General features: G+C 35.9%; 2 protein-coding genes across 3 annotated transcripts; both read left to right on the top strand.

Annotated features, from left to right (window-relative positions):
- On the top strand, window positions 1-2878 carry LOC105396136 (phospholipase A1). 2 transcript variants are annotated; one of them, XM_048627052.1, is made up of 2 exons: window positions 1-112; window positions 1768-2878. In XM_048627052.1, the coding sequence occupies exons 1-2, from the start codon at window positions 73-75 to the stop codon at window positions 2694-2696; spliced, it is 969 nt and encodes a 322-aa protein (XP_048483009.1). In that variant the 5' UTR covers window positions 1-72; the 3' UTR covers window positions 2697-2878. The 2 variants fall into 2 exon arrangements, with proteins under 2 accessions (XP_048483009.1, XP_011566422.3); XM_011568120.3 differs by lacking the exon at window positions 1-112 and adding an exon at window positions 1007-1293 and having other exon boundaries at window positions 1768-2875.
- Window positions 2879-6365: 3487 nt separating this feature from the next.
- Window positions 6366-8367, top strand: LOC119691426. The gene is made up of 2 exons (XM_038108756.2): window positions 6366-6659; window positions 7048-8367. Exons 1-2 carry the CDS (start codon window positions 6581-6583, stop codon window positions 7902-7904), a joined length of 936 nt encoding a protein of 311 aa, XP_037964684.2. The 5' UTR covers window positions 6366-6580; the 3' UTR covers window positions 7905-8367.
- The last annotated feature ends 18620 nt before the right edge of the window (window positions 8368-26987 follow it).

The following is a 26987-nucleotide window of genomic DNA, read 5'->3' on the forward strand; positions in this document are numbered from 1 at the left end:
ACTAGTGGCGCCCCTCGGGTGAGACCAAAGCCTAAGTACCTATGTCCAGCTGATGATGATCTTGTAACCTCAATGTTTAGCCGAGCGTATAAGAAGCAAAGAAACATAAAAAGTACGAATTATTTAACTTCATAATTAATTTTGTCATCAACTGGGCAGAAACTTAGTGTTGACATCAAAATACAATAAAATATATAATTAAGAGGTATTATTTCATATCAGATTCTAAATTAAGCAATCATTAATTAACGTTTTAATAGTCGCGATAACGTTTCAATGGCCAGCGATAACTTGATTCATCTTTCAATTGTGTCTTCGCAAATTATACACAAATAATTGACGGAAGTCGGGCTTTAGGTCTCTTATTGTAATTAAGTATAGTGAAGTAGAGTCAACAGAAAAGTATCTTAGTCATTAAGTTAATATTATTTACTTATACTACTTCAACCATAATTGCTATGCAACTATTACCTAGCCATTGCTAGCCATGTCCCTCCAAACACTAAGCTTGATTAGGGTTTGTCAAAGTGGTAAGAGAATTGTGCAGTCTGAGGGGATGGACATAGTTGTGTTAGTATACATATATATATTTTTTACGAAGCTTGTATTGTATAGTATGCATGTTTGTGACTATTAGGTTTTGATGAATAAATTTAAATTACTGTTAGGATAGATATCGATTATTACAGATGAAAAACAATAGATATAGATTGTTACCAAATACACAAGGCAATAAACACCAAAGACTGAAGGCACGTCAACGTTACTGAACTCATGACAACATCATTTGCAAGCCATGCTTTGCACTGACTATGTAATACTATGTATCTACATATAACTATGTAATAGGTAAAATTTACCCCATCGGTTAATTACCTACCTAAAGTTTCTTCGACAGATGTCACTTCATCTTACTTACATTGTTATTGTTACCCTATGTGTAATATGTATGCTGAGTTGCTGACGGTATCTGCATAAATTTACAAAGTTTATAAATGTCCATGCATTTTCTATCTTTTGCTCTGTTCATAATTCTTACAGCAGTTGTTTCAGTCTAACAAATCCAATTTATAAGTGAACTGAATTGCCAATTAAAAAGCAAGGATTCTTTAAAATATTATTCTCAATAAAAGTCTTGTAAAAGTTAGTTCAGTGTCGAGACACAGTGTCTTTTGTTAAAAATGAAAATTGGCGGAGAAAATTTGATTTTTGCTTTTCTGTTTATTTTAACAAGTCAGTTTGTAGTGCGCGGCGATGTGACTCTGTACGAGACTTTGTGGAGTAGTGTTGAATGTAAGTGATGGAAAATGTACAGTTAGGATGCATACAAACCTGTTCATATAAAAAATAGATTACTGGGACTGATATGTATTCACGTGTTTTTCAAGAAAAACCTATTGTTGATATTTGTTATGAACAGTAAAACGTTTTTGTTTATCACCGATAGTACTTAATAGCCAATAACACGGCACGCTTTAGTTATATCATTGACTAGTTAGTATTCATAAGTATTGTTCATAACGTCTGTTCATCACGCCGATTCACGCCTCTGTCATGTTTGGAAACTAGTAGCTTAAAAATCTAAATAAAACAGTACTTCTTAGCGTGTTGAGGTTAACAAATTTTGTCAATGGTGGTGATAGGATGAGCAGGTCTCTCTGACTACCGAGGGAGCGTCAGACTCCGGTCGGGAAGGCCCTTTTTGTGCACCCACATAAAAACAATAACTATTCTATTCTACAGCATCAAAACACTTTCCTTCTACAGGTGACTGCGACCGCCTCTCAACCCTGGACGTGTCCGAGGTACAAGTCCACGTGTACAACTACGGCTCCCAGGGGGCTGAAGATGCCTCCTACTTCCTCCACGATGCAGCCGCCGCCATCCTCTCCCGCCCAGACTTTGGCCCTCTCCAGTGCGTCGACATCTTCGTCCAAGGATTCAACAACACCATCCACGACAACCGCGCCGAGACCGCTCGCTGTGTCCACTCACAGATAACCTGCAATGGACAGGGAACCATGGGCATCATCGTTGACTCTTCAGCCTACACCAGCGGCGGATCAGACTTAACTGACCTCCCAGTCACGTATAAAAGAAGCGTGTTGTACTCCAAATCGATCGGCCAAGCTATTGGGGAGTTCATTGTGAAACTATTGTCGAAAGTCAAAATTGCTAACATTAACATCAGTGGGCATGGCCTTGGAGCGCATATAATGGGGTATGCCGCTGAAGTAGTAAGGGACCAAGTGTATCCTTTACCAGTGATCTACGCCCTGGATCCGACCGGCACTTGTTTTGAGGACTGTCCCTTTGAACATCTTCGATCTGGACAAGCCGACCTGGTGGTGACGACACACTGCACCACAGTCGTAGGGACTAAGATAGAGGCGGCCGATTTCGACTTCTATGCCAACAACGGTGAGACTCAAAATGGGTGTGCGCTGCTCAAAGACCCGTTTGGAGAAGAATCAGTCAGTTGCAGCCACTACCAGTGCGTTCCTGTAGGGTTGTCTCCAGCGGTCGCCAGCAATATCTGGAAGGCCAAGAGTTGTGATTCTTTTAACGATTTTATTGAAGGCAATTGTGATTTCCATGAGAGCACTCTGGCGGGCTACCGCCGGCTTCCGACCAGCTCTCCGGGAAAATACTATTTTGTCACCCCTGTAGATCCGATATGTGAATTCCAAACATAGATAATATTTGCCTTTCATTGGACTTTCAAAAAGTTATTTTTATTACAGTACCTCAGTGCCTTATTTGTATTTATATACTTTATTAAGCAAAGTACTTAATCAAGTTAATAATACTTTTAGGTTTAAAGTGATTTAAAGATTATTAAAATATTTTAAATAACTATGTACGTTGGTTGTTTTATAAACACGTTATTCAAAGAACCTACTGTTTTATTGCTTTGGTACTTACTGCATTTAGTTACTTATGATTATTTTAATTTGGGGAATTATAAAACGAGCGAACAAAAAAAAACTTTGCGACTGATGATGACATACTGTTTAAATAACTTGAGCGGTATGAATTTGAGTAAGCGAAAAATTAACTAAACTGACGACGAATATTGATTTATAATAAAATCCAAAACGAGCTTACAAAAAGTGGATTATGATAATTCCATTTCAGATATTAAAATTTTATCCGAGCGACTTAATTACTAAGTGAGCGACTGGAAATACAGAGAGGGCAACTTCAATACTAAGATAGATTCGATTTTTCTAAGTGAGGTTATACTTAGCGATTTATTCATGATTATTGGTTACTGATATTCTATTTGAGGGCTTATGTTTTTTATTTTGACACGCTTTTTTTGCTTTGTTTTGCAACGAAAATGCTAAAGATTTAAACTATAAGTACTATAAGTTTAGTCATATAAGTTTTTTTGTTTTATTTGTTGTTTCCTTGTGTATTTTTGGTGTGTGATGCTAGTCACCGAATAAATATTTTTTATCTTTTTTATCTTACCCTGACTACTGAGCCGATGGTCCCGGGTTCGATTGCCCGGCTGGGGCAGATATTTGTTTAAATACAGATATTTGTTCTCGGGTCTTGGATGTGCCCGTAAAATGGCAATAGGCCCGCCCCCTATTACATTGGGACTAACATAACGCTCTGGCGAAAAGTGGGTGCAGCAATGCACCTCTGCCTACCCCCAAGGGAGTACATTAGTACAAGGCGTGAGTGTATGTTTTTTATACTCTGCTCATTAGTGTATTTTTTAAAGTGGTTTTTGTATTCGAAACACTTCATTTAAGATAAAATGCCGCTCAGTATAAAAAATACATTTGCCAAATATTGAAAAAAATGCAGGACGTAACGTTGACACTCAAACAAATATTAGGTCGCTCAAATATTATGAAGCTGCTCATTTTGTATTTTAAGTAACTCAAATTAATGTTTGTAAGTTGCTGTTCTGTTGATTTCTCGTCACTCGCAGTCAGTCGCTCACTTAGTAATTCTATAACCCAAATTAATTAATTTTGACACTTAGAACTGTAATTTACAGTCACTCGTTTTATTGCTACCCTTTTAATTTTATTTAATATTCATTCTAAAATACGAAGCTATTATTTTTTTTTATATTTATTAAAATACTTTAAATAACTATGTACGTTGGTTGTTTTATAAACACGTTATTCAAAGAACCTACTGTTTTATTGCTTTGGCACTTACTGCATTTAGTTACTTATGATTATTTTAATTTTATTTAATATTCATTCTAAAATACGAAGCATATCCAATGATAATAGTATGGCTTCAAAATATCCTGTACATTCAATTAGCAGTCAATGCCACGCTTCCTAATCGGAGCAGTTATTCTATGAAAGAATTTGGCCGTTGTAAGTTTATTTTCGTCAAAATAAAATATGAGCAAAATAATAGGGTAACTTAGGACAATTTATACACTCATGAGTAATGAAAAAAGATACACTCACAAATTGCCGGCACCACATAGCCCATTTAAAAAAAACATTAAATTGAAAATTTTATTAACGATTTCGCTTGATGATATTATGGTGCACTATTAAATGTACTTCAATATTGCAGACCGTGTCATTAAGCTAGCCTTTTCCGTTTAGGAGAAATTAGGCGTTATTGCCACTGGAACTTTTTCATCGAGTGTAATACCAGTGCAGCGAGCACCGGATTCGATACTATTTTCGAATCTACACGTAGGGTCACTTTTACCAAACGCTAAACGTATTTAAATCAAATTTTAAATACATTTTGTACTAGCTGACTGACAGACGTATGATAGGCTACTAAATACGTTTAGCGTTCGGTGAAATTCCACCTAACATATGGAAAAAACAAATGTCACTTTTGGAACTAACTTTGCCTTACATTTTGACAGTGACAGTTGACGATACGCAACGTAAACGGAGGTTCGAAACTTGTGCTCGCGACTGATTTCTAGTACGTTATGTCATAAACAAAAATTGTAGTTTGGACAGCGCTTTTCAGGGTGTAATTCTTTTTCAGCACGGCACATAGTTAACCATAATAATATACTTAAACACAGGCCCAAAAAAATATAATTGTAAATTACATTTGGTTCTTAAAAGCCTAAAACGCAAATCGAAATGATGTAGATTTTTTTAATAAAAAAGAAGCCTCTTCTCTGCCCGACTGACAATAAGCATGCATTATTCCAGGCACGTTCAGCTCTCTTTGTCTTCAGGTTGTTGTGAGCTTGCCGCCTCCTCCAAGGAAATATTCACGCGAATGCTGAAACTGCTTTAAGATGAATAGCAATCATTTCTTCCTTAAACTCAATTCTGGAGGTTTGGAGATAACCTCTAGGGTGGAGATATTCAGCAGATCACGACACGAGAAACTTTTTTGAGTTTTACCCGAAAGTGGGGATTTGAAGCACATATACGAACTCCAAATTACCACCCTTTTAAAAATATTTAAGTAATTTAGAATCTGATCGAAATATTTAGGTATATTTTTAGTTGGTAATATTCTGATGTGCCGTTATCATTAACCCACTATTTTTAGCTTCGGTGTAATTCGGTGCTATTGCAATTGTCACTAGACTTTCTCATTGGTCTATTTAAGGTTATCTCTGTTTCTCCGGAATCGAACACCTTGTAATGAAATTCAAAGTACCTATGGGAGAGGTTGTCATGCAATCAGTGCGTCTAATGCAACGAAATAGAGTCGTAAATAGCGCTGCACTGCTCTGCGTGTTTAATTCAAAATTGATAAACAGCCTTGCGATTGTGGTGTAAGCTCTTTTGTTCCGCATCACGCTTCAAACTGAATACATAAAATTCATATGTAGATAACGCAGGTTTTAAAACTAGTATGTTAGGTATTATGCAGCACACTTATGTACCTAAGATATGTACATAGTCAGAGCGATAAAAGAAACGTAACATTCACACACAGCCTGTTTTTGTATGTTTGTCTGTTTGTATGATCTGAATAAAATTTATTGGTTGATTTATTTTATAGAAATATACACTATACGACCACTATTTTCAAAAAAAGAACAAAATTACGAGCTAATTACCTTACGTTATAGTGCTACTTTTGCAACACTTGTATAAAAACTCTGTATGGTAATAATACCTACTTAAATTGACCCTTATATCTTGGTTTGTTCTAAATAACACACAATTATAAATTCTTAATGCTCATACATCATTTGATTTACTACCATAAAATATATATCTAATAAATTAATATTTAAGTAAAATAAATTACATTAGAAATAATTAATTAGATTAGAAATAAGTTACTATAAGGTGTATAATTAAAACTAAGCATTAAATTATAATTGGTTAGTATCACGGGCATTCTCTCTGTTATAAGCGAAGCTAGGGGGAAAAACTTAGTCCACATATATATACGATTAAGTTAGTTTCAGTAAATTATGTATAACTCCTTAATTACATCCTCTATTACTATAATGATTAATGACTTATTTAAGGTGCATAATATTTATATATTTACTAGTCTACCTTCAAATAGCATTGGTGCATGTCTTTCATTTTATTGTTAAAATATAAATACTTACTAGGATTTTTTTTCATTTTCCTATAAAAAACTGTTAAGTATGTTACTGTACATACTTTTATTAGCTGCTAAAATCCACGGAGTTGTAAATTCCGACCAATATGCGTTCGGATTAATTTGTAAGTACCTACTTTACAATTGCATTTATTGTTTAATCTATAGGTGATGATTTTTTAAGCAGATTGGTGACAAACACTAAAGCTGGTCTAGGTTTTGTCAGCGTGGTGATAGGATCAGCCAGTCACAATAGCGTCATTGACTACCCAGGGTGCGCTGGACTTACATTTAAAAAGTACTCGTGGTGCGTCACTAGGGGATGCTATATTTTTCGAACACTGCTTAGTCTATAAACAAACTCGCGAGAAATTGGTGGAACTTTGCATTGCTCGTGAGTGTATTACATCATATTGAAGTGCTTAACGAGATTAACGTTCGAAAGTGCTAATCTTGGAGTATGGGAAGATAAAGACTTTGCTGCCCAATACTTTAATTACTTTTTAATTTCAGGTGGCTGCGACCGTTCGTCGATATACAACGTGTCTGAAGTGAAGGTTTACGCTTACAACTACGCCTCTAGTATATCCGAGGTGTACACCATCGACGATGCCGCAGCCGCCATCTTGAATCGCCAGGACTTCGACCCCGGACAGTGCATCGACATCTTCATCTCTGGCTACACCAACACCATAGACAGCGAACCGTCACAAGTGGCCCGATGCACCCTGTCCAAAATCACTTGCAAAAACAAAGGAACCCTGGCGATACTTTTCGACCATTCCGCATACACCAACCAAGGGTACATAAGGGCGATCGACTACGCCAAATCAATCGGACAGGCTATCGGAAGAATGGTTCTGCAGCTTCTGTCTAAAGTTTCTATACGGGACATCAACATCAGCGGGCATAGCCTCGGCGCGCAGATCATGGGGTACACTGCGGAGACGGTCAAGAATGCTGGATCACCTTTCCCAATAATTTACGCTATGGATCCAGCTGGCCCGTGCTACCAGGAGTGTCCGAAGGAACACGTTAGATCCGGTCAAGCTGACACGGTTGTGTCTTTCCACTGCAGCACTAGAGAGGGAACAGAGCTGAGAATTTCCGATTACAACTTCATATCTGACGGTGGATCGGTGCAGAAGGGATGTACGATGTCGAGTTGCAGTCATTTCAAATGTGCTCCAATCTCGTTCCAACCAAGTATACAGCCTGGTATCTGGAAAAGCAGGCTCTGTAATGAAAAACAGTGTAGTTGTGAAACTGTTTTGGCGGGCTACAGAGTGCCGCCACCTTCTTCGGCTGTTCCTGGTTCATATTGCTTTAGCCCTTCACTGGCTCTTGTTTGTGATGTACCGTCACAATAACATGGAACTATTGGGAATCGCCTGATGCCCGCAAACCCTACACATCCACATGGTTGCGTGGTTTTAAAATCGGAGCACGGCACACAATTATGTTTATCACAACAAACTTATTCCAGTCACCCCCTCGACAGCCTTAAACCAACTTAAGAAACCATTTTAGCCACAAAAACAAAATGGCGTGAGTTTGGTGAACGTAAAGAGTTATGGTGGCATTATTTGAGTCACGGCTTCGCGCCCTCTGGAGGCGGGTAAACGCCGCCGCGGCTGCCGTAAGCAAATCTTGTTCCGAATGAAAAAAGAAACGTCTCCGAAATAACTTACGAGGTTTACTGGAGTTGAGGGTCCCGTGACATGCACTATACTTATTGGGTTTTTTTCGCTGTTAACCTAACAAGGTTAGGTGAAGCTTTGTAATCTTTCTAACTTTTTTATTTTGTTTAATCATAGCACATTAAATTTTAATGGAATATAAATAAAAATATATGAAATATGGTATGTAAATCGAAATCTTCAAAGTCGCATTCTGTTTAAGCTATGTAAATTTTTAAGTTTGTTAAGGACTACATTATTTGAAACTCCCAATAACTTATTTAGATTTAAAGAAATGCTGAGAAACAGTAAAATTATTGATAAATTGATTCACTTTACACTCAACATAAACAAAACAAGTTCAGGATCTTAAAATCTATTTTTAGAACACACAAAATACTCATCCTTAATTAACAAACGAAACGCTGTGTCAAAAGAAAGTTTCGTTTAGAAACTGAACATCGTTATTTCAGTGGCGGCGATCGCCGTCGTTCACAAAGGGTCCCTGAGTTCAGACTGCGGTAGAGTTTGTCACGTTCGTTCGTTCAAAGTGATTGTTCTGCGGTACGCTCTCCTTTGTCTGTCCTCAAAAGATGGCAACATTTTGTTATTACGCGCCCTGTGTCGCAATGTGCAGTTGGATTCACCTGTTTTTTTTATTTGGCTGGAAGAGAATTTGTTGAAAACTTTTGTAACAGGTTTGGTATGGGACTGAAGAATGAAGTAAAGTTATTTAATTTCCATGCCTAGTGCAAAGATAGAAGCAACTATATGTCACTATCAAATATTATTATTATTATTAATTCGCTCCAAAAATGCAAAAATTAAACCCTAAATATAAATATACTAATTCTACTTTAGATAAGCTAAGCATTAGCTAAATATCTGCTAAGACCGTAAATTCTACATAAAATACTTCCCAAACCTGAGTTACGTAAGTATTTAGGTACGCAGCAGTACCTGTGGGTAATATTACACATATGAAATTCAGTTAGTTCTGGGTTCACAAGATAATAGATTTATTTACATACCCATAGCTTATTTCGCTTTTATTTGTATTCTATTCATTTTCATATCGTCTTTAGAGAGTTCAGAGCCTATGTGACACGGCTTGCCCCTTTTAAATTAAAACTCGGCAATCTAGGCGTGACGCCGTGCGTGAATCTGTGCCGACATCCAATTTGCGGTGACGTGGGTCGCGGGAGGGAGGAAAAAATGAAAATAAATTGATCCGCAAATCCTGGCCGCGATGGTGAGAGCAATCGCTTAGAAAACATCGGATTACTCAACTGGTTGGAGAGACACGACCGTCTGGTACTGAGCACGTTGATCGTTTGTGAATTGGAAACAAATTGTGAACAAGTGATTTAAGGTAAGCGTACTTAGGTACACTTTTCGGCACCGACGCATACACAACGGACTCATCTCATTCATTCATTCATTCATTCATTCATTTATCGCATTCATTGATTTATTCTTAGTATAGAAATTCACACAAATGCGTCCACTTCATCGGCATTGTCGACGCCGTTTCTCCATACATTTATGAAAATCCGTTTGGTCCCATACGTGCGATATCGATAGGTGGTCACTTGCCTCAAGAGGACCCAAGGGTCAGTTGTGCTTTTTAACATGTTTGAGTAAAATTTTCAACACAAAATCGCGTGTCGGTGACAGAAAATAGAACTAGGGTTTGGCACCGTGGTGACAGGATTGGCCAGTGAAATTGGCGTCAGCCGCTGCCTGCCCAGGATATTATTGCGCCTGAAGTATATTATGTAACTAGTTGATATGGTAGGTACTCGGAGGGGCTCCACTCGTAAAGCATTATATTTAATCAAACTTTCGGCAATTAACGACTTTGGCTCATGATGATGATGATAGTGTTACAGAGTACAGACTTTCAACAAGAATATATAGGTTTACTCGCATACTTGTTATGGATATATCCATGTTTACCTCACTGTGTTGCATTTCAGTCTGGCCCAATGAGCAAGCATAATTTAATCACAAGCCTGATCGACGAAGAGGGAGTAACATAAAAGTAACAACAATGTAAATCCAAAGGTTCTAATTTCTTTTTAAAACCTATTAATCCGGCAATCCGGAACCGTAATAAAAAAGAGGCTATTTAAAACACGTGCATCACCAACGAACGTCGGGCGTGTAATGAGCAATTAGAGCACACATGTAGCCAATCCGAGACGCGTGTTGCGAAATGGCGCGAAATAATCGTCGCTGATTGGCCCGTTTGAAATATACGCCGTTTTATTTCGTCATTCTGCGCCGAATTTACAACCCTATAGAATAAATTTCATTTATTTTTCGACACGATGAAAGGGTTTCATTAGGGCAGTTTTATTTGGAATTTTGTTAGGCATTTTCGTTGATTAATGATGAGTTTGTATTTTAAAATTTTACTGAGAATAAGTTGGTAAAAGCTTTTTATAATCTGGTACTTTTTATACTATCCTAATTATCTCTATACAATTATTCAAAAACATATATCTAATCTAGCTATTTTATATATACGATATACAATGTGGAAAAATGAATTGACCCGGGACGGGAAGTACCTTAAATCTTCAAGTTAGTATATTATAATTATCTTCAGCAAAAATATCTACGTACCGCTAAACCGTTATTCGGTCGTCAAATTAAGTGTAAAATATTAGATAATCCACTAGCGAGTTAAAAAGTTTACAGTCACAGGCATTAGACCGCGTCCCATTGTATACAGGGTACAACTTTATCGTGGTCCTTACTTAAATAATTATGGTTAAAAGAAAGAACGAAAAAGATTTTATTTGGTGCTGCACAAATACTAAAAAAAACAGCAATATAATTTAAATATACAATTAAAATACAACAAAAAGAAATTAAAATAAAAACTAAACTAAATTCCTAAAAAAAAAATAAGTACTACTCTGTAGTGGCAACATAAACCAATGTATGTACTTACCTACTATTAGACGAGTACATGTTAATATTATAAATTGTACTGCATTTATTGAATAATGCGCAACTACGCAATATTGGTGAAATAAGAGGTAATACGTAAGTAAATTAACTTAATTATTCTCGTAGTTAAGAGGAGAGTATACCTTCGCGATTCTAGCGAAATAGGTATTTAGGAAAAGATTTGTTATCACTTGCGCTCTCATGCCCCGCCGGGAACGGGTGCGATAGAGATGCACTGCAGCACGCGACTGAAAATAGGCACTTTTCATAATGAAATTCTAGTTTCGGGAGAAAACGTTTTACACTAACTAAATATTAACCAATCTTTTAGATTTTGGTGTCAATCGCTTCAGCATAATATATTCTAGGTTTATAGGTTTCGCTTTTTTTTTTAAAAATACATTGTCATTGTTCAACCAACGGCTTGATTCAACACACAAAAATTACGTTATTTGAGGTGCCTATAACTTTGAACCTATAAAAAATTTCGAAAAAAGAAAAAGCTATAAATCTTGTTATTCCTTGTGTCAATAACATACTAAAAAATCATGGAAATTGGATAATATTTAGAGGTAGTAAAACGTTTTCTCTTTTTGTATGGACGAGCAAGTGCTATACTCTCATCTTAAGTAAGTATACTAGAAGCTTTAGTATTGGAGAAAATGAGGATATTTTTTTTCCTAGAATAAGTCCCAGAGGTACCTATGCGGGATGTTCACAGATAATTTTCTACCCTGTATAGTTTCCCCCGCGTCCGGCGACACAAAGCAAGTTTCTAATGAATTTATGCATTTAGTTGTGTCACACACTAATTCGTACACAGTACGCTGGTACGCTACCGGCGTTCGTTATATATTAGCGTAGTTTGGAGGCGATGGTCATTAGCTTATTGTTTGTGTGTACTGGAGTGCGGCAGTGTCGTGCATGAAATTTTGTCTAAGTACAGCCAGCCAAAAAGATATCTGACCAAGCGGCGTAATTTAATTTCGATACTATTTCTTATGAAGCGCCACATACCAATCTAATCAAAAGCAGACCGAAGTTGCATAAATATATGTAGTTTTTTTTATTACCAGGGTGTCCACTCTGAATGCATCAAAAAATTCCCTGACTTTTCCCTGACTTTCCATGACCATTTCAGAAAATTTCCCTGACCAGAGAGGAAAATAAAAACCAAATTTAAGTAATTTGAAGACATAAGCCTGAAGTTTTGCTTTCATTTCTTTGACACTTATTGAAATATCGACTGCGTAAAATATTTATACAGGGGGCTGCAACGTGATTCAGGAGAGGTCATTCTAAACAAAATTATAAGTGACTTCGAAAAAAGGAGGAGGTTAACTATATTTTTAATGTATGTTCACTGATTACTCCGCCATTTAGGGACCGATTTTGATTATTTTTTATGTAATGAGTGGGACGTTAGGGTTGGAAAACGAGTAAAAAATTGGGTTTTTATTTCCATTTGAGGCACGTATTGACCGATTCTAATGAAATTTAGAACATAAATATAGTTCTTATAACAAAAAAAAATATGATGGTGACCTGGATCTGATCTGATGATGGTAACGGAATGCAGTCAAGGAAACTCATCAACGATATAACAACTACCTCATGCCTAAAGGCTTGAATGATTCGTATTGACTAGTAGGACTTATTGGTATCATTTTGCACCTTACATTAATTGATTGTCAATTATTGCAAATACACTAAAAACAATAAAATTATAATTTAATGTTTAGACCAATTCTATGTGACAGTACAAATATACCTAAGCACTGTGCATAATGTGCTTAATGTGAAGAAAATAATCGTACCCGCTTAGGTATAGTTGTACTGTCACATAGAATTCGTCTACACATTAAATTATTTCTTACTTTTTACAGGTTTTATATAATAATATAATAATAATAATAATATGTGGGGACATCTCACACACGGCCATCCGACCCCAAGCTAGGCAGAACCTGTGTTATGGGTATCGGACAGCTGATATATCTACACAAATACATAGATAGATAGATACTAAATATAAATATCAACACCCAACACCCGAGTACAAATATCTGTCTTTAAACAAATATCTGCCCCAGCCGGGAATCGAACCCGGGACCTTCGGCTCAGTAGTCAGGGTCACTAACCACTGCGCCATTCGGTCGTCGTGATGTCGTTTATGAAGTCAACATTTTTGTTCTTAAAATTCCCAAAAAAAACTTTGCTAACAAACTCACGTTTATTTCGCCATAAGCGGTCTTTCTTGTATTTGCGATAATGAGTACGTAGTATTAAGTTTTTTTAGATAAATACTTATAAAGACATACAACATTTGGAAAGCCAAGCGGCATCCACTGGTTTTTATTGCATAAAAGATAAGTTTTAACTGTTTGAAGCTCACTTTATGGTTGATCTAGTAGGTTTTAAAAGTACACCTTCCCGAAAACCATGATTCAGAAAATGTGTGAGAAAGGAAGCAGGCAGATAACATTAACTTTTTCTTTTTAGTATAAAACTTGTAGCAGGGTTATTAGTAATCTAATGACTTGTCTTTCACTACGACATCGAAACCGAAGAACAAAAAAGTTTTTGTATTGTACGATCGCATTCAAATTTCACACTAAGTAGGTGCCGCGCCGAGACAGCGCTTCTACAAGGATGCGGTCACGCGACACGACGCAAGACGACGACAGTCTTGAAAAAAATGTTAAATAATAAATATATTAAAATGTTGTTAAGAATGGCGAGCTGAGTCACCTTTTGCAACAACCTATTGTATATATTGGACATCATTATACCATTCAAACCTCTGAACTGAGACAGAGATGTACACGTAGCTAATCTTTAAATTCCTATTACATATTTTTCCATCTTATTTGTATTTTATTAAATCACCATACTATATGTAATAGTATGGATCATTAAAAATATTTGAAAACTAAACGAGATTTTATTTTATGCTTTATGTATTTCACGTCTAAAATAATAACATTAATTACTAATATTTTTCCAAAAATATGCATGAATTTCCCTGACTTTCCAGGTTGCCCATCAATTTCCCTGACTTTCCCTGACCACCTTGAGCTTCCCTGACTTTTCCCTGACTTTCCCTGACTTTCCAGATAGTGGACACCCTGATTACTATTGCCATAGTAAAAATGTACTTCGTTATTTGATGAAGTATAACAATTTCAAATAAACAATATTAAAACTAAACTAAATTCCTCGGCTGAAAGTTGTAACGGAACATAGTCCGTCCGTAGCAGACTTATACATTATTACAATATTTATGTATAGATGGGCGAAATTTTTATTATAAGCAAAATAAGACTATACGCTGGTTGGAAAACACAACCATACCGAGATGTAGAAATGCCACACTAGTGCCATCTATTGGGTTAGACTCGATGACGCATTTCCTTATATGGTAATGTTCGGGGGGTGTTGTGCCGTTCGAATCGACAGATACCTAGAATAAGTACAAGTCTTATTGTTGACGCTTAGAGTTTAAAGAGATATCATACTAGATTCGGTTATATTATGTTTCAACCGTTTATACGGCTCTGTTAATTATTGTTTGATTATTGAAATGAATGACGCCATAGTGATAAGTTATTATTATGAGGATCAGATTTGCACAACACTAATTTACGCGACACTTTACGTACTACGCCTCCTTGACGCTCAACTGAGTATCTTTTAGTTCTAATTAATCGAATCAGGACTTGAAATTAGTAAATACTAGTTAAATAATAATAATATTAATTATCAATAATTATAGAACAATAGTCCATCGGTTTATTACCTTAAAAATATTTAATAGTTGTGTTATTGTCTAGCTCAGTGGCGCCACCGGTAGTCTAGGATCTTGGGGATGGAGTTGAATCGATAAAGTTCGATGGATGAACCGGAAAAGAAAGAAAAAAAAGAAAAAGGGAGTCGATGGTCAGGAGAGGCTATAAATAGATTTCGGGAAGAAAACTGGCCCTTGGTCTTCCCGCGGGATTTCGTGTGATAACATCAAGCCTTTGCATTTTAGAGTTTTATTTAAAGGGAAAAGGGGATAGAGAATGTATTTTTATAAGTGTGTGGATACGGTGGATTGCAGCTTCGACCAGCCGGCGGCGGTGCAACAAGGAACCTCAGCTAAGTGTCGATTGGATTTTATAATAACCACTATTTCGAGGTATCACAGCATATTATTATCTATATTCCACTCCATTCATAATATCAAAATATCTATTTATTTTGTTCTGGTTTCAAAATTCGAATATTTCCATAACCTAAAAATCCACTTGTTCCCCATTATTAATTGTTCAGCATCTTGGCCATTTTGAAATTGAAGGCTGCTAGGGTACCTAGGTTTATTAGGAGAGACCCAAGGAAACCACCTTTTACTTCATCAATCAGCCTTAAAGATTCTATCACATAAAACAATCAATTTACAAGCATAAGTACATTCGACTATGGGAAAATTACCCCACTTGTTTCATCAAGCTATGTTTGTTTACCTGGAAGGAATAAACTTAGTTACTTATATCAATATAGTACAGATATTGAATAGTATGTTCTATTGAGATGATGGCTAATGAGTCAAGTATTTAAGTATGTTACTTTTACTCACAGCAATCTATCTACCTGAAATTGTTTCACCCAGCAGTCTTTGCATACCCAGTAAAGAACAGTAATTAGCATAATACAGACCATTAGGTGTACCTATGTTTCATTGTGGTGGATCATAACCTATGTTCCAACATATTTGGTTTACAACCTTACTAGGCTTGCACAACAATCTGAATAAGTACCTAAGTAATAATAATGGATGATTCATCAGATATATAACATAATTATGTGGAATCCTATTCAGTGATAAGTGCTTGCAATTTAAGTAAATCTATTAGGTAACATATTAGATCATTCTGAAATTGTTTAGGTTACAAGAAGATTCATATTCCTAGGTAGTCGGTACTTATTTACTTATCTCCTGAGATACACTATATAAACTTATTTCTACCAACTCCATCTAGTTCTCATGTAAGCATGTACTTATCTATTCAGTCTTGAAACCAGAATGAAGAATATGCTTCAGGTTATTCATATTAAGCTATGAATCTATTTAGCAAAATTATATTCTTATTTGAATCAGCATTCCTATTTAGTACTTAAGTAATTTAAAATCTACAGCTAGCTCAACCTACTTTGATTCTCTAAGAGTGGTTATTATAAACATTATTTATTACTTGTATTCTTAATATTTGAAATGATTTTAAACATTTTTCCACCGGGATGAAAATTGGCCGGACCATATTTTCATAAAATACTATGTTTCTACTTGAATAATTATTGTGTGTACTTGTGTGATTCACTAGTTTAATGATTCTCTATGGGTTTATTATGGGTTTAGCTACACTTGGGAAATTCAGGTATTTGAAGTATTGTTTATCATAAAAGAAAAAAAACCATACTTAACAATTAGGCAGCAACAAAACCAACAAACATTTAAGTGTTGTATTGTTTGCAAAATAAATCTACTTTAAAAACATTAGTTCAGAACTAAGAAACCCAGATTCTTAATTTATACTTACTTACTAGGTACTTGATACTAGGAACATTGTGTAAAATGTGGGGTTGTATAAAATGCATTTCATCTTCAAACCACTTAGATGCTAAGCAGTTAGGTTTAGACTGTGGGAGAGTAGGTTATTGAATTGAAAACATGCTATCCTTTTGTATCTCATGTGTGGTGAATGTTATTGATGTATAGTTAGTGGATCTAGGCCTCTTACTCATTGATGTGATAGATATGATTTTGGTATTTACTTACCCACCTAAGTATGTAAAGTTTGCTTTATTGGAATTCAATAGGTATTTACTTCAGTACCTCAATTACTAGTTATGTATCAGAAAACAGAATAGAATTCATGTAATTTAGTAAGTATTCCTTTTATTCAATGGTTATATTGGCCATAACTTGTACCTGACTGACTGTGACTAAGACAATTCTTATATATTCAGCAAGTTAATGATAATTTATAATACTTAAAAACCTGCATTATACCCTTTTATTAATATAAATAAAGATTGATTTTGCTTTGGAAAAGATGTTAAGAATATTAAACAAAATTAATAAATAATAGGGTCAATGAGTCAGTTGCCGACCTAGTTGAGCACCAACTTTACTTTTACTAAAGTGATCTACTTGTCTGATTAAATAAAATAAATACCTTCAATTAGATACTTATACCCGTAGGGTCAATGTGTTGGATGGCGGCCATAGGAGCACTAACACTATTTTAAGTTAACTGAAATATTTGGAAAAGATAAAATAAATATTTCCATAGTGAATATTCATGCAATTTTACTTTTGAAGGTTAAATGGATATCATTGGCTATATATTATTGACTGTGACCATGACAACTTTTACATATGAAGTGATTAGTAATAATTTATTATACTTATTATCCTCCTTTAATTCTGCTAATATTAATAATTATTGATTTGGGTTTGGATAAGATGTTGATAATATTAAACAAAATTTATAATTAGGGTCATTGAGGCGATTGGCGACCGTAAGAGTTTCAACTGTATTCTATTCTAAATAAAATTTACTAAGTTTGGAATAAGATAGGAAAATATTTTCATAGTACATGAGTTACTTACTACCGATAAATAAATTGAAATGACTTCTTATCAGCTTGGGTAAAGGAAAGCAGTTGCTGAATTGGATTCTTCTTACACACTGACCAATATACATACCATATACAGGAGGAGATGATGACAGTTAGTTATTAATAAGTAATGTTGAGCTTGACTGTGATGAAGTTAATTAGAGGCAGGGAAACCACCTCGAACAACTTGTAGGTACCATGGTAGACACAAGCCAGCATCGATAAAATATTAATTGTCACATAACTCTGAGATCTACAATATAGAGATACATTTGAGTGATTGCTCTTGACACAAGCTGAAATGGGAGATAGTAATTATATTCTAATTATGTCCATTATTGGAAGACATTGTACTGTGACGATACACATGAGTAGACTCAGGAAATATCCGTGTCGAATAAATGTATAAGTAGACTCAGGGAATATCCGTGTCGAAAATACAAGAGTAGGCTCAGGAAATATCCGTGCCGAATAACTATTACACATTATGGATACATAAGATATCCGTGCCAAATAACTATTACACATTATTAAGTAGACTCAGGAAATATCCGTGTCAAATAAATGTATAAGTAGACTCAGGGAATATCCGTGTCGAAAATACAAGAGTAGGCTCAGGAAATATCCGTGCCGAATAATTATTGCTTATTATGGATACAGAAGTAGGCTCAGGAACTATCCGTGCCGAATAACTATTACACATTATTGATACATTAAGTAGACTCAGGAAGTGTCCGTGTCGAATAAATGCATAAGTAGACTCAGGAAATATCCGTGTCGAATAAATACTTAAGTAGGCTCAGGAGATATCCGTGCTGAATTGTGAAGCTGAATAAAATATTATTAACATCATCTGGATCCCAATCAATAGATCCTTTCCTAGGCTTTGACTGACTGACAAAAAAAACAGTTTGAATAGAGCCAGTGGGCTAGAGAAGGTAGATGGGTCTGGTGGACAGATCTGGTCGTCCTTCATAGGGTGTGCGAGGCGGGGCGCACCTTCTATTCAAATTAAAAACCCCTTTTTTATAGATAATTTTGTATATATTTAAATTACTTTTGGTTAATTAAATCATGTATGTTTTAAGAAATAACTATTGCATGAGCTTTGTTCTGTTGTCCTAACAAATAGATAAACTAGGGATTATGAACTAGGGTTCTAGGGATTAGTGCTAGGGTAGGGATTCTCGCAACCTCCTAAAAGAACTTGAGTTACTTCGGCAATGTAGAGTCCTAACCGCTAGACTAGACGATCACGTATTGGCCAAACGAATAATGCAAAACACGTATACCGTTACAAAACTTCTCTTCAGTTCCGTTTCAGTTTATGTAGGGCGAAAAATACGTCTCAAATAGGTAGGTTAGAGTCCGAAGCGTTAAATCAAGGGGGGGGATATTACAATTGATATGCCGTAGACCAGGATAGGGTGATCAGAATTATTAGAAACAGGATCGGGTTATTAGGAACGTTAGTTTATTTGTGTGTTGCATTATTCAAAAACTTAAAAGGCTTTTAGCCTACAATTGTTGCCGTGAAACGGAAGGAGATTGAGAGAAAACGTTAATAGAAAAATCATATGTGTAGGCGTACAATAAAATAGGCATTAAGAGAAAAAAAAACAAATAAAAAAAAAATAATAATATAATGTGTACACTTAGGTAATACATTTTGTTTGAACCATTTAAAAGGTCAATAACTGGTAACTTTACCCTTTACATAAAATTAAAAAAAAAAAAAAAAAAAACCTTAGCATAATATTTGTATACTTTTATACATTTTGCTTGAAACATTCGAAGTGCCGATATGTGGTACTTTTACCCTATTGTATTCAAATTTGTTGCATTCAAACATAGTGTGCTTAAAATACGTGTAGGTTGCCTACAAATGCATTAGTACAACAATCAAATAGGTTATAGGTAGCGTCCTGTCATTATTATTTTGGTAAAGACATGACATTGTGATTTAGAAGCTGCGCACACTTTACATGGTTCATCTATACCGATCTTACCATGGTGCACTTGAAACTGGTAGGTTTGGCGCATGGATGTTGCGAAATTTTCGGTAATTATTTCATTAAATTAATAAAGGAAAAGGGGTACCTATAGTAAAATAAAGTAGGTACCTACTAAGTAAACGAGAATAAACTAGTAAGGTCAAAGACCGTTCGAAGTTAGCGTGGTAGGTAGCTATAACTAACAGATGTTTTGGTGAATGCAAACTTTAGTAAGTATACCTAAGTACTTGTTTACCTATTTAACTTTTTCTACGACTACGATTGTCTAGGGAATAGATTTTTTGTTATTTATACATACATATACACATATTATAGGTAGATAGTAGACACATTTTAATAAGTGTCAGTTTCACAGCGGCGGATGAGATATATCTACTCATGGCAAATTTATTTTGATTGTGTGCATCCGATTTTAGGTTTAATTCCAAGTGTACTGTCTGTCTACTGTTATTTTATACTTCTACTTACCTTTAAATAAAAGGTAAATAAGGATACAACAGGAAGAAGTTAGCTAGCTGTATTTGATGTTCGAACCTGATTACCTGTAGATATCAATGATTAATTGCAGTTCAAGAGTTTTAATTCAGATGGCGCTGGTATACATATTAAAATATTTTGCATTTCTATAATTTTCTTACTCATTTATTTAGGTAGTCCGTTATGTGGGTTTAATTAAACCATAAAGGAAGAGTGTTGTTATAGGTTTGGTGTATGTTTATATGCTGATATATTTATACTTTCAACGCTAGAGAAAGGGGTGTAATGAGAATTAGTTATGTATGACAAATAAATTTTGCCAGCATAGAAAAGATAGGATTAGTGTTGGGTCTTATGTCAAGGTGACTTTTACCCACGATAGAAGGGGATTGGTGTCATGTATTTGGTATGGATGTAGGTGAGTTCTAGGTACCTGACGTGTAGGTATCTTACGGACAAAGGAAAGGGCTGTTATAAGTTTAGCGAATATTATTGTTATGAGTTTTGTGGATTTTAGTAATAGTATATTCAGCTTTCGTGGGGTTAACTGAATATGTATATAGTTACCGCATTCGTGTCGACAAAATTAAAGACTGTTTTGTACAGTTTCAATGACCTTCATGTATGTACCTATTTAATTAGGCAATGATAGGTAATGTTACTTCTTATTATAATGTCAGTGACGAACAGCTGTCCAGCTCCAGTGATTGTCACTAAGGTGTTTGTCACCGTGGTTAAAAGATTATGTAGTGGGATCAGTTGTCGGTGGCTGTTTGCCGATGCCGGAGGCACTGTTCGTGTGTTGGGTACAGTGGATATGTCACTCCTTTCGTTGTACCTACTTCAATGGCATGTATGTAGTAGGTATGCGTTTTGCTAATACGCAGGTATAGGTAATTAGGTATATAATTGGAACTAGGAGGGGAAATCGATACCTAGCATGTGGAGAAAGAGAGGTTATGATATTATGATCTTATGTTTCTACATGTATGTAAATACTTAGCTGGCTACACTACCGAATGTTGTGGTGGATAGTGACTTTGACTACTGTCTCGAGTTCGATCCTCGGGTTTTTGGTGTTCAATGTGTGTTGTGGTGTTAAATTTATGTGCATGGAGATTGTGGAGGTGGCTCTCTGTTGTTGGGGAATTGGAGGACGTTCGTGTCCTGCAGTGTATACCTAAATACAGGCTGCGCGTGAGTGCGTGCCAGCTACATATAGTATAGGTACTGGATTGCTAATTGCGTGTAGGTGCGATTGAGTATGGATTGATATTGTGAATAATGTGCACGACATTAGGGATATTATGAGATAGAGGAATGGTAAGATTACGGTGTAAATAAAATGAGCTAGTGAAGGAAACTATGTTCGTATTTACATACTTACTTATATCTGATTTTATCAATGTGTTAAATTAGGGTGGCTTGGGTTCATCATCATCATCGGCCGTAACATCATTAGATTAAAAGTTACACACAAATAGGTATTCATAGGGTTACTTTAATGTCGTCATCACATATAGGGGGTGTTTAGGACTGTTCCCAGGAGAGGAAGCTGGAAGGCATAAGATAGTGGGGGTGAGCCTAGTGAATGTATGTTACAGTTCTTTAAAAATAGCTTGATTAGAATGACAGCTGTCAAATCCATACATTTTATTTGTCACTTCTTCGCTTTCAAGGGAAACCCAACTTTATTTAGCAGGCATAAGCCAAAGTCAAAGTCAAATGGTTTCATCATCAGCCAATAATCATCCACTGCTGGACATAGGCCTCTCCCAAGGAGCGCCACAACACTCGGTCCTCGGCCTTCCTCATCCAACCACTACCCGCCACCCGCCTAGGGTCGTCGGTCCGGCGGGCAGGAGGGCGTCCCACGCTGCGCTTGCCTGTTCGTGGTCTCCACTTGAGAACTCGTCTACCCCAACGGTTATCGGTTCTTCGGCAGATATGACCAGCCCACTGCCACTTCAGCTTGCATATTTTGACAGCTATGTCGGTAATCAAATGGTTTAGTCGACGTAAAACTTTACAATTATTTGTCGATAGTCATCTACCAGGAAGATCTGTCAATCAAACGTGGTATATTTTAAAGGACTCATGCTATATTTTATAAACTATAATATGTGTATTAGATTATAATGATGTGTTAGATTATGATGGCCAAGATTCATAATCATCGGGCGGTTCAACATAATATTAGGTAAATGTCACAGAATAGGTATCCTTAGGGCTGCTCCGATTTTATAATCATCATCATCATCATCAGTAGGGGGTGTTTACGAATAGGTGACATAAGAGAGTGGGGGTGTCTCTTAAAGTGAGTAAATATGGGCTGCTCCAATTTTATAATCATCATCATCATCATCAATAGGGGGTGTTTACGAATAGGTGACATAAGAGAGTGGGGATGTCTCTTAAAGTGAGTAAATATGGGCTGCTCCAATTTTATAATCATCATCATCATCAGTAGGGTGTGTTTAGGAATATGTGACATAAGAGAGTGGGGGTGTCTCTTAAAGTGAGTAAATATGGGCTGCTCCAATTTTATAATCATCATCATCATCAGTAGGGTGTGTTTAGGAATAGGTGACATATGAGAGTGGGGGTGTGTCTTAAAATTAGTAAATATGGTTTAAAAAATGTAGGAATGTTTATGAATGAGAGTGTAGTGAGGTGATTGAATTGAGTCAATCAATACTATAAAATAGGAAAGACGGTCGTGATGTGAATGTGGGTTAAGTATTGTTCTGTTGTTACACACGTGGGGGTGAGAGTATTCATCTACAGGAATAGATAAGAGCTTAGGTTATTTGACAATTTGAATGCATTTTAAATTTGACTGTCTTGGAGTGAACGAATGTGCCTAACTTACCTAAGTATTTCATCAACATAGATAAATATTTTAGAGTTGTTTAATTTTGGGGGTGATACACCATTTAAATCATTGGTACTCAACCTTTTTTATGTAAGGGCCACAAACACGTTTAAGTCATTGTACGCGGGCCGCAGGTTGAGTATAGCTGATTTAAATTCTCATTGCACTCCTTTAAATAACTAATTGATTTTGTAAAGGATTTTGGGTTAAACTAAAAGTTATGGATTGGAATAGGATTATTGTTATTATGATTAGTGATTAGGAGAGTGGATAAATTCTTAAATCAAGGGGGTGTGTTGTGTACTTACACAAGAGGGATAGTAAATAAGTTTCTACTTGGATTTAAGTTTAGGTACAGGTTATCTGAAGGTACAGTGATGATGGTCACACCGTGTAACCGTGTCATTTATTCATTGGCCCTGTAAATTTTATACTTTTGGGCGCGCTAATGTCGGTGACTATACTTTGGTATGGTAATGAAATGGAATGTAGTTTTGGAGTACTTCTTCCTATACTTAATAACTTTACCGTGATAGATTACATTTTATAATATATATTTTTTTGTGAAGGTGATAAGTGATGGTTTTTAAATACATACCTACTGCTGAACAGTTCGGATAAACTACTGATAGGCATATAAGACATTTGCCGAGCTTCTATAAGGGGGCTATCAAATGAGTTATCTAGTAGCATTGCTTATTGGATAATGATATCTTTGTCGTTTTATTGTCTCGACCGACTAAGACTTTCTGCGATGGTCTACAGTGCGGGCTTTCAACGATCTCATATTTGAGAAGGGAATAGTGTGACTTTGGATCTCAACTCAAATATTTTTCATTAATGAGTTATTATTGATTTGCATAAATCACAAAGACATTGAGGAGGAACTAATTTAAATGTCACTCAATGAGCCGATCGTTCTAAGAAAGTACTGTGAGACATATAGAGCGTCTGGTGAGCTTCTATAAGGGGGCTATCAGATGAGTTATTCATTAGGCTAAAAATACAAGCCTCTTGAATAATGATACTTTTGTCGCCTTCGCGGGAGTGCTGGTTTGGTGGGGCGATATTAATCTGCAGTGGGGGATTCGAAGTTGTTCCGTGTTCGAGGTAGCGAAGGGCACAACGACTGTTATCTCGAATACTTTGTCTACGCTTACCACTGGTTACAATTTTAGTGTGCCGTAATTTATTAATTAATATTTACGTAACTAAACTATAATTAAGAAGTACTTCCAGAGATGCATTTCTTTTCGTTAAAAGTTTCGTTCAGTTATTTGTTTTTCTTATAAACTTTTATCCTGTTGTCACTATAGCTTACAGGTTTACATAAAGCTAGGTAGGTTTAGTAAATGCTGAAGGTGATAAGACCCAGGGATTCTTAAATTTACCTTACAAAATTCTGTTGATAAAAGTGTTGTGAAGGTGTTGAAGTGGAGTTAATCCAAGTAGAAAAGTAAAACGATTCGGGTAAACCACTGATAGGCACATAGGGCATTTGGTGAGCTTCTATAAGGGGGCTATCGAATGAGTTGTTCAACAGGACTACTGATAGTGTAAGCCTATTGGATAATGATACCTGTGTCGTAGATGGTGTCTGCTTGACTGGACATTCGGTGAGGATCTACAGTGAGGGCTCTAATCGATCACATATTTGAGAGGGGATATGGGTCTCAACTCAAGTATTTAGTTTAACTTTGTTACTTAGGTTCTTTTCTTAATTGTAAAGACATTGGGAAGAAAACAGTAAGCAATTCACCCAATGCATCGATCGTATGGAGAAATCACTGAGAAACATATAAGGCGTTTGATGAATTCTTATAAGAGAGTTATCAAATGAGTTGCCTGATAGGATTGATTATGTGCACGCCTGTCGGGTAATGACACCTTTGTTGTCCTCATTGGGTGCGCTGGCCGAGTGGGTGGCATCTATCTGCAGTAGGGGGCCTCGAACTCGTTGCATATTCGAGATAGCGAAGGGTACAGCGACTGTTACCTCGAATATCCTGGTTTTAATATTACTAAGTGACAATAAAACACTGGTTACAATACTATGAATTAAGTAAATTTAATATGAGAGTATTGGGGTTTATCACCTTCACTAAGATATAGAGTTATCATTGTCTATCAAGTTAAGTAGGTAAATTTTTATCCAATTGCATTTCCTAAAAATTTAGGGGGTGGTTGTAACGAAACTTATTTGTATTGTAAGGTTCTGATATTAGTTTGTTATTTTCATGTACCGTTATTCATGTATAATGTATAAGTCTTAGATAGGTAAATTTTTATCCAATTGCATTTCCTAAAAATTTAGGGGGTGGTTGTAACGGAACATAGTCCGTCCGTAGCAGACTTATACATTATTACAATATTTATGTATAGATGGGCGAAATTTTTATTATAAGCAAAATAAGACTATACGCTGGTTGGAAAACACAACCATACCGAGATGTAGAAATGCCACACTAGTGCCATCTATTGGGTTAGACTCGATGACGCATTTCCTTATATGGTAATGTTCGGGGGGTGTTGTGCCGTTCGAATCGACAGATACCTAGAATAAGTACAAGTCTTATTGTTGACGCTTAGAGTTTAAAGAGATATCATACTAGATTCGGTTATATTATGTTTCAACCGTTTATACGGCTCTGTTAATTATTGTTTGATTATTGAAATGAATGACGCCATAGTGATAAGTTATTATTATGAGGATCAGATTTGCACAACACTAATTTACGCGACACTTTACGTACTACGCCTCCTTGACGCTCAACTGAGTATCTTTTAGTTCTAATTAATCGAATCAGGACTTGAAATTAGTAAATACTAGTTAAATAATAATAATATTAATTATCAATAATTATAGAACAATAGTCCATCGGTTTATTACCTTAAAAATATTTAATAGTTGTGTTATTGTCTAGCTCAGTGGCGCCACCGGTAGTCTAGGATCTTGGGGATGGAGTTGAATCGATAAAGTTCGATGGATGAACCGGAAAAGAAAGAAAAAAAAGAAAAAGGGAGTCGATGGTCAGGAGAGGCTATAAATAGATTTCGGGAAGAAAACTGGCCCTTGGTCTTCCCGCGGGATTTCGTGTGATAACATCAAGCCTTTGCATTTTAGAGTTTTATTTAAAGGGAAAAGGGGATAGAGAATGTATTTTTATAAGTGTGTGGATACGGTGGATTGCAGCTTCGACCAGCCGGCGGCGGTGCAACAAGGAACCTCAGCTAAGTGTCGATTGGATTTTATAATAACCACTATTTCGAGGTATCACAGCATATTATTATCTATATTCCACTCCATTCATAATATCAAAATATCTATTTATTTTGTTCTGGTTTCAAAATTCGAATATTTCCATAACCTAAAAATCCACTTGTTCCCCATTATTAATTGTTCAGCATCTTGGCCATTTTGAAATTGAAGGCTGCTAGGGTACCTAGGTTTATTAGGAGAGACCCAAGGAAACCACCTTTTACTTCATCAATCAGCCTTAAAGATTCTATCACATAAAACAATCAATTTACAAGCATAAGTACATTCGACTATGGGAAAATTACCCCACTTGTTTCATCAAGCTATGTTTGTTTACCTGGAAGGAATAAACTTAGTTACTTATATCAATATAGTACAGATATTGAATAGTATGTTCTATTGAGATGATGGCTAATGAGTCAAGTATTTAAGTATGTTACTTTTACTCACAGCAATCTATCTACCTGAAATTGTTTCACCCAGCAGTCTTTGCATACCCAGTAAAGAACAGTAATTAGCATAAT

This window comes from Plutella xylostella, chromosome 17, assembly GCF_932276165.1.
Source record: "Plutella xylostella chromosome 17, ilPluXylo3.1, whole genome shotgun sequence".
Classification (NCBI taxonomy): Eukaryota; Metazoa; Arthropoda; class Insecta; order Lepidoptera; family Plutellidae; genus Plutella; species Plutella xylostella.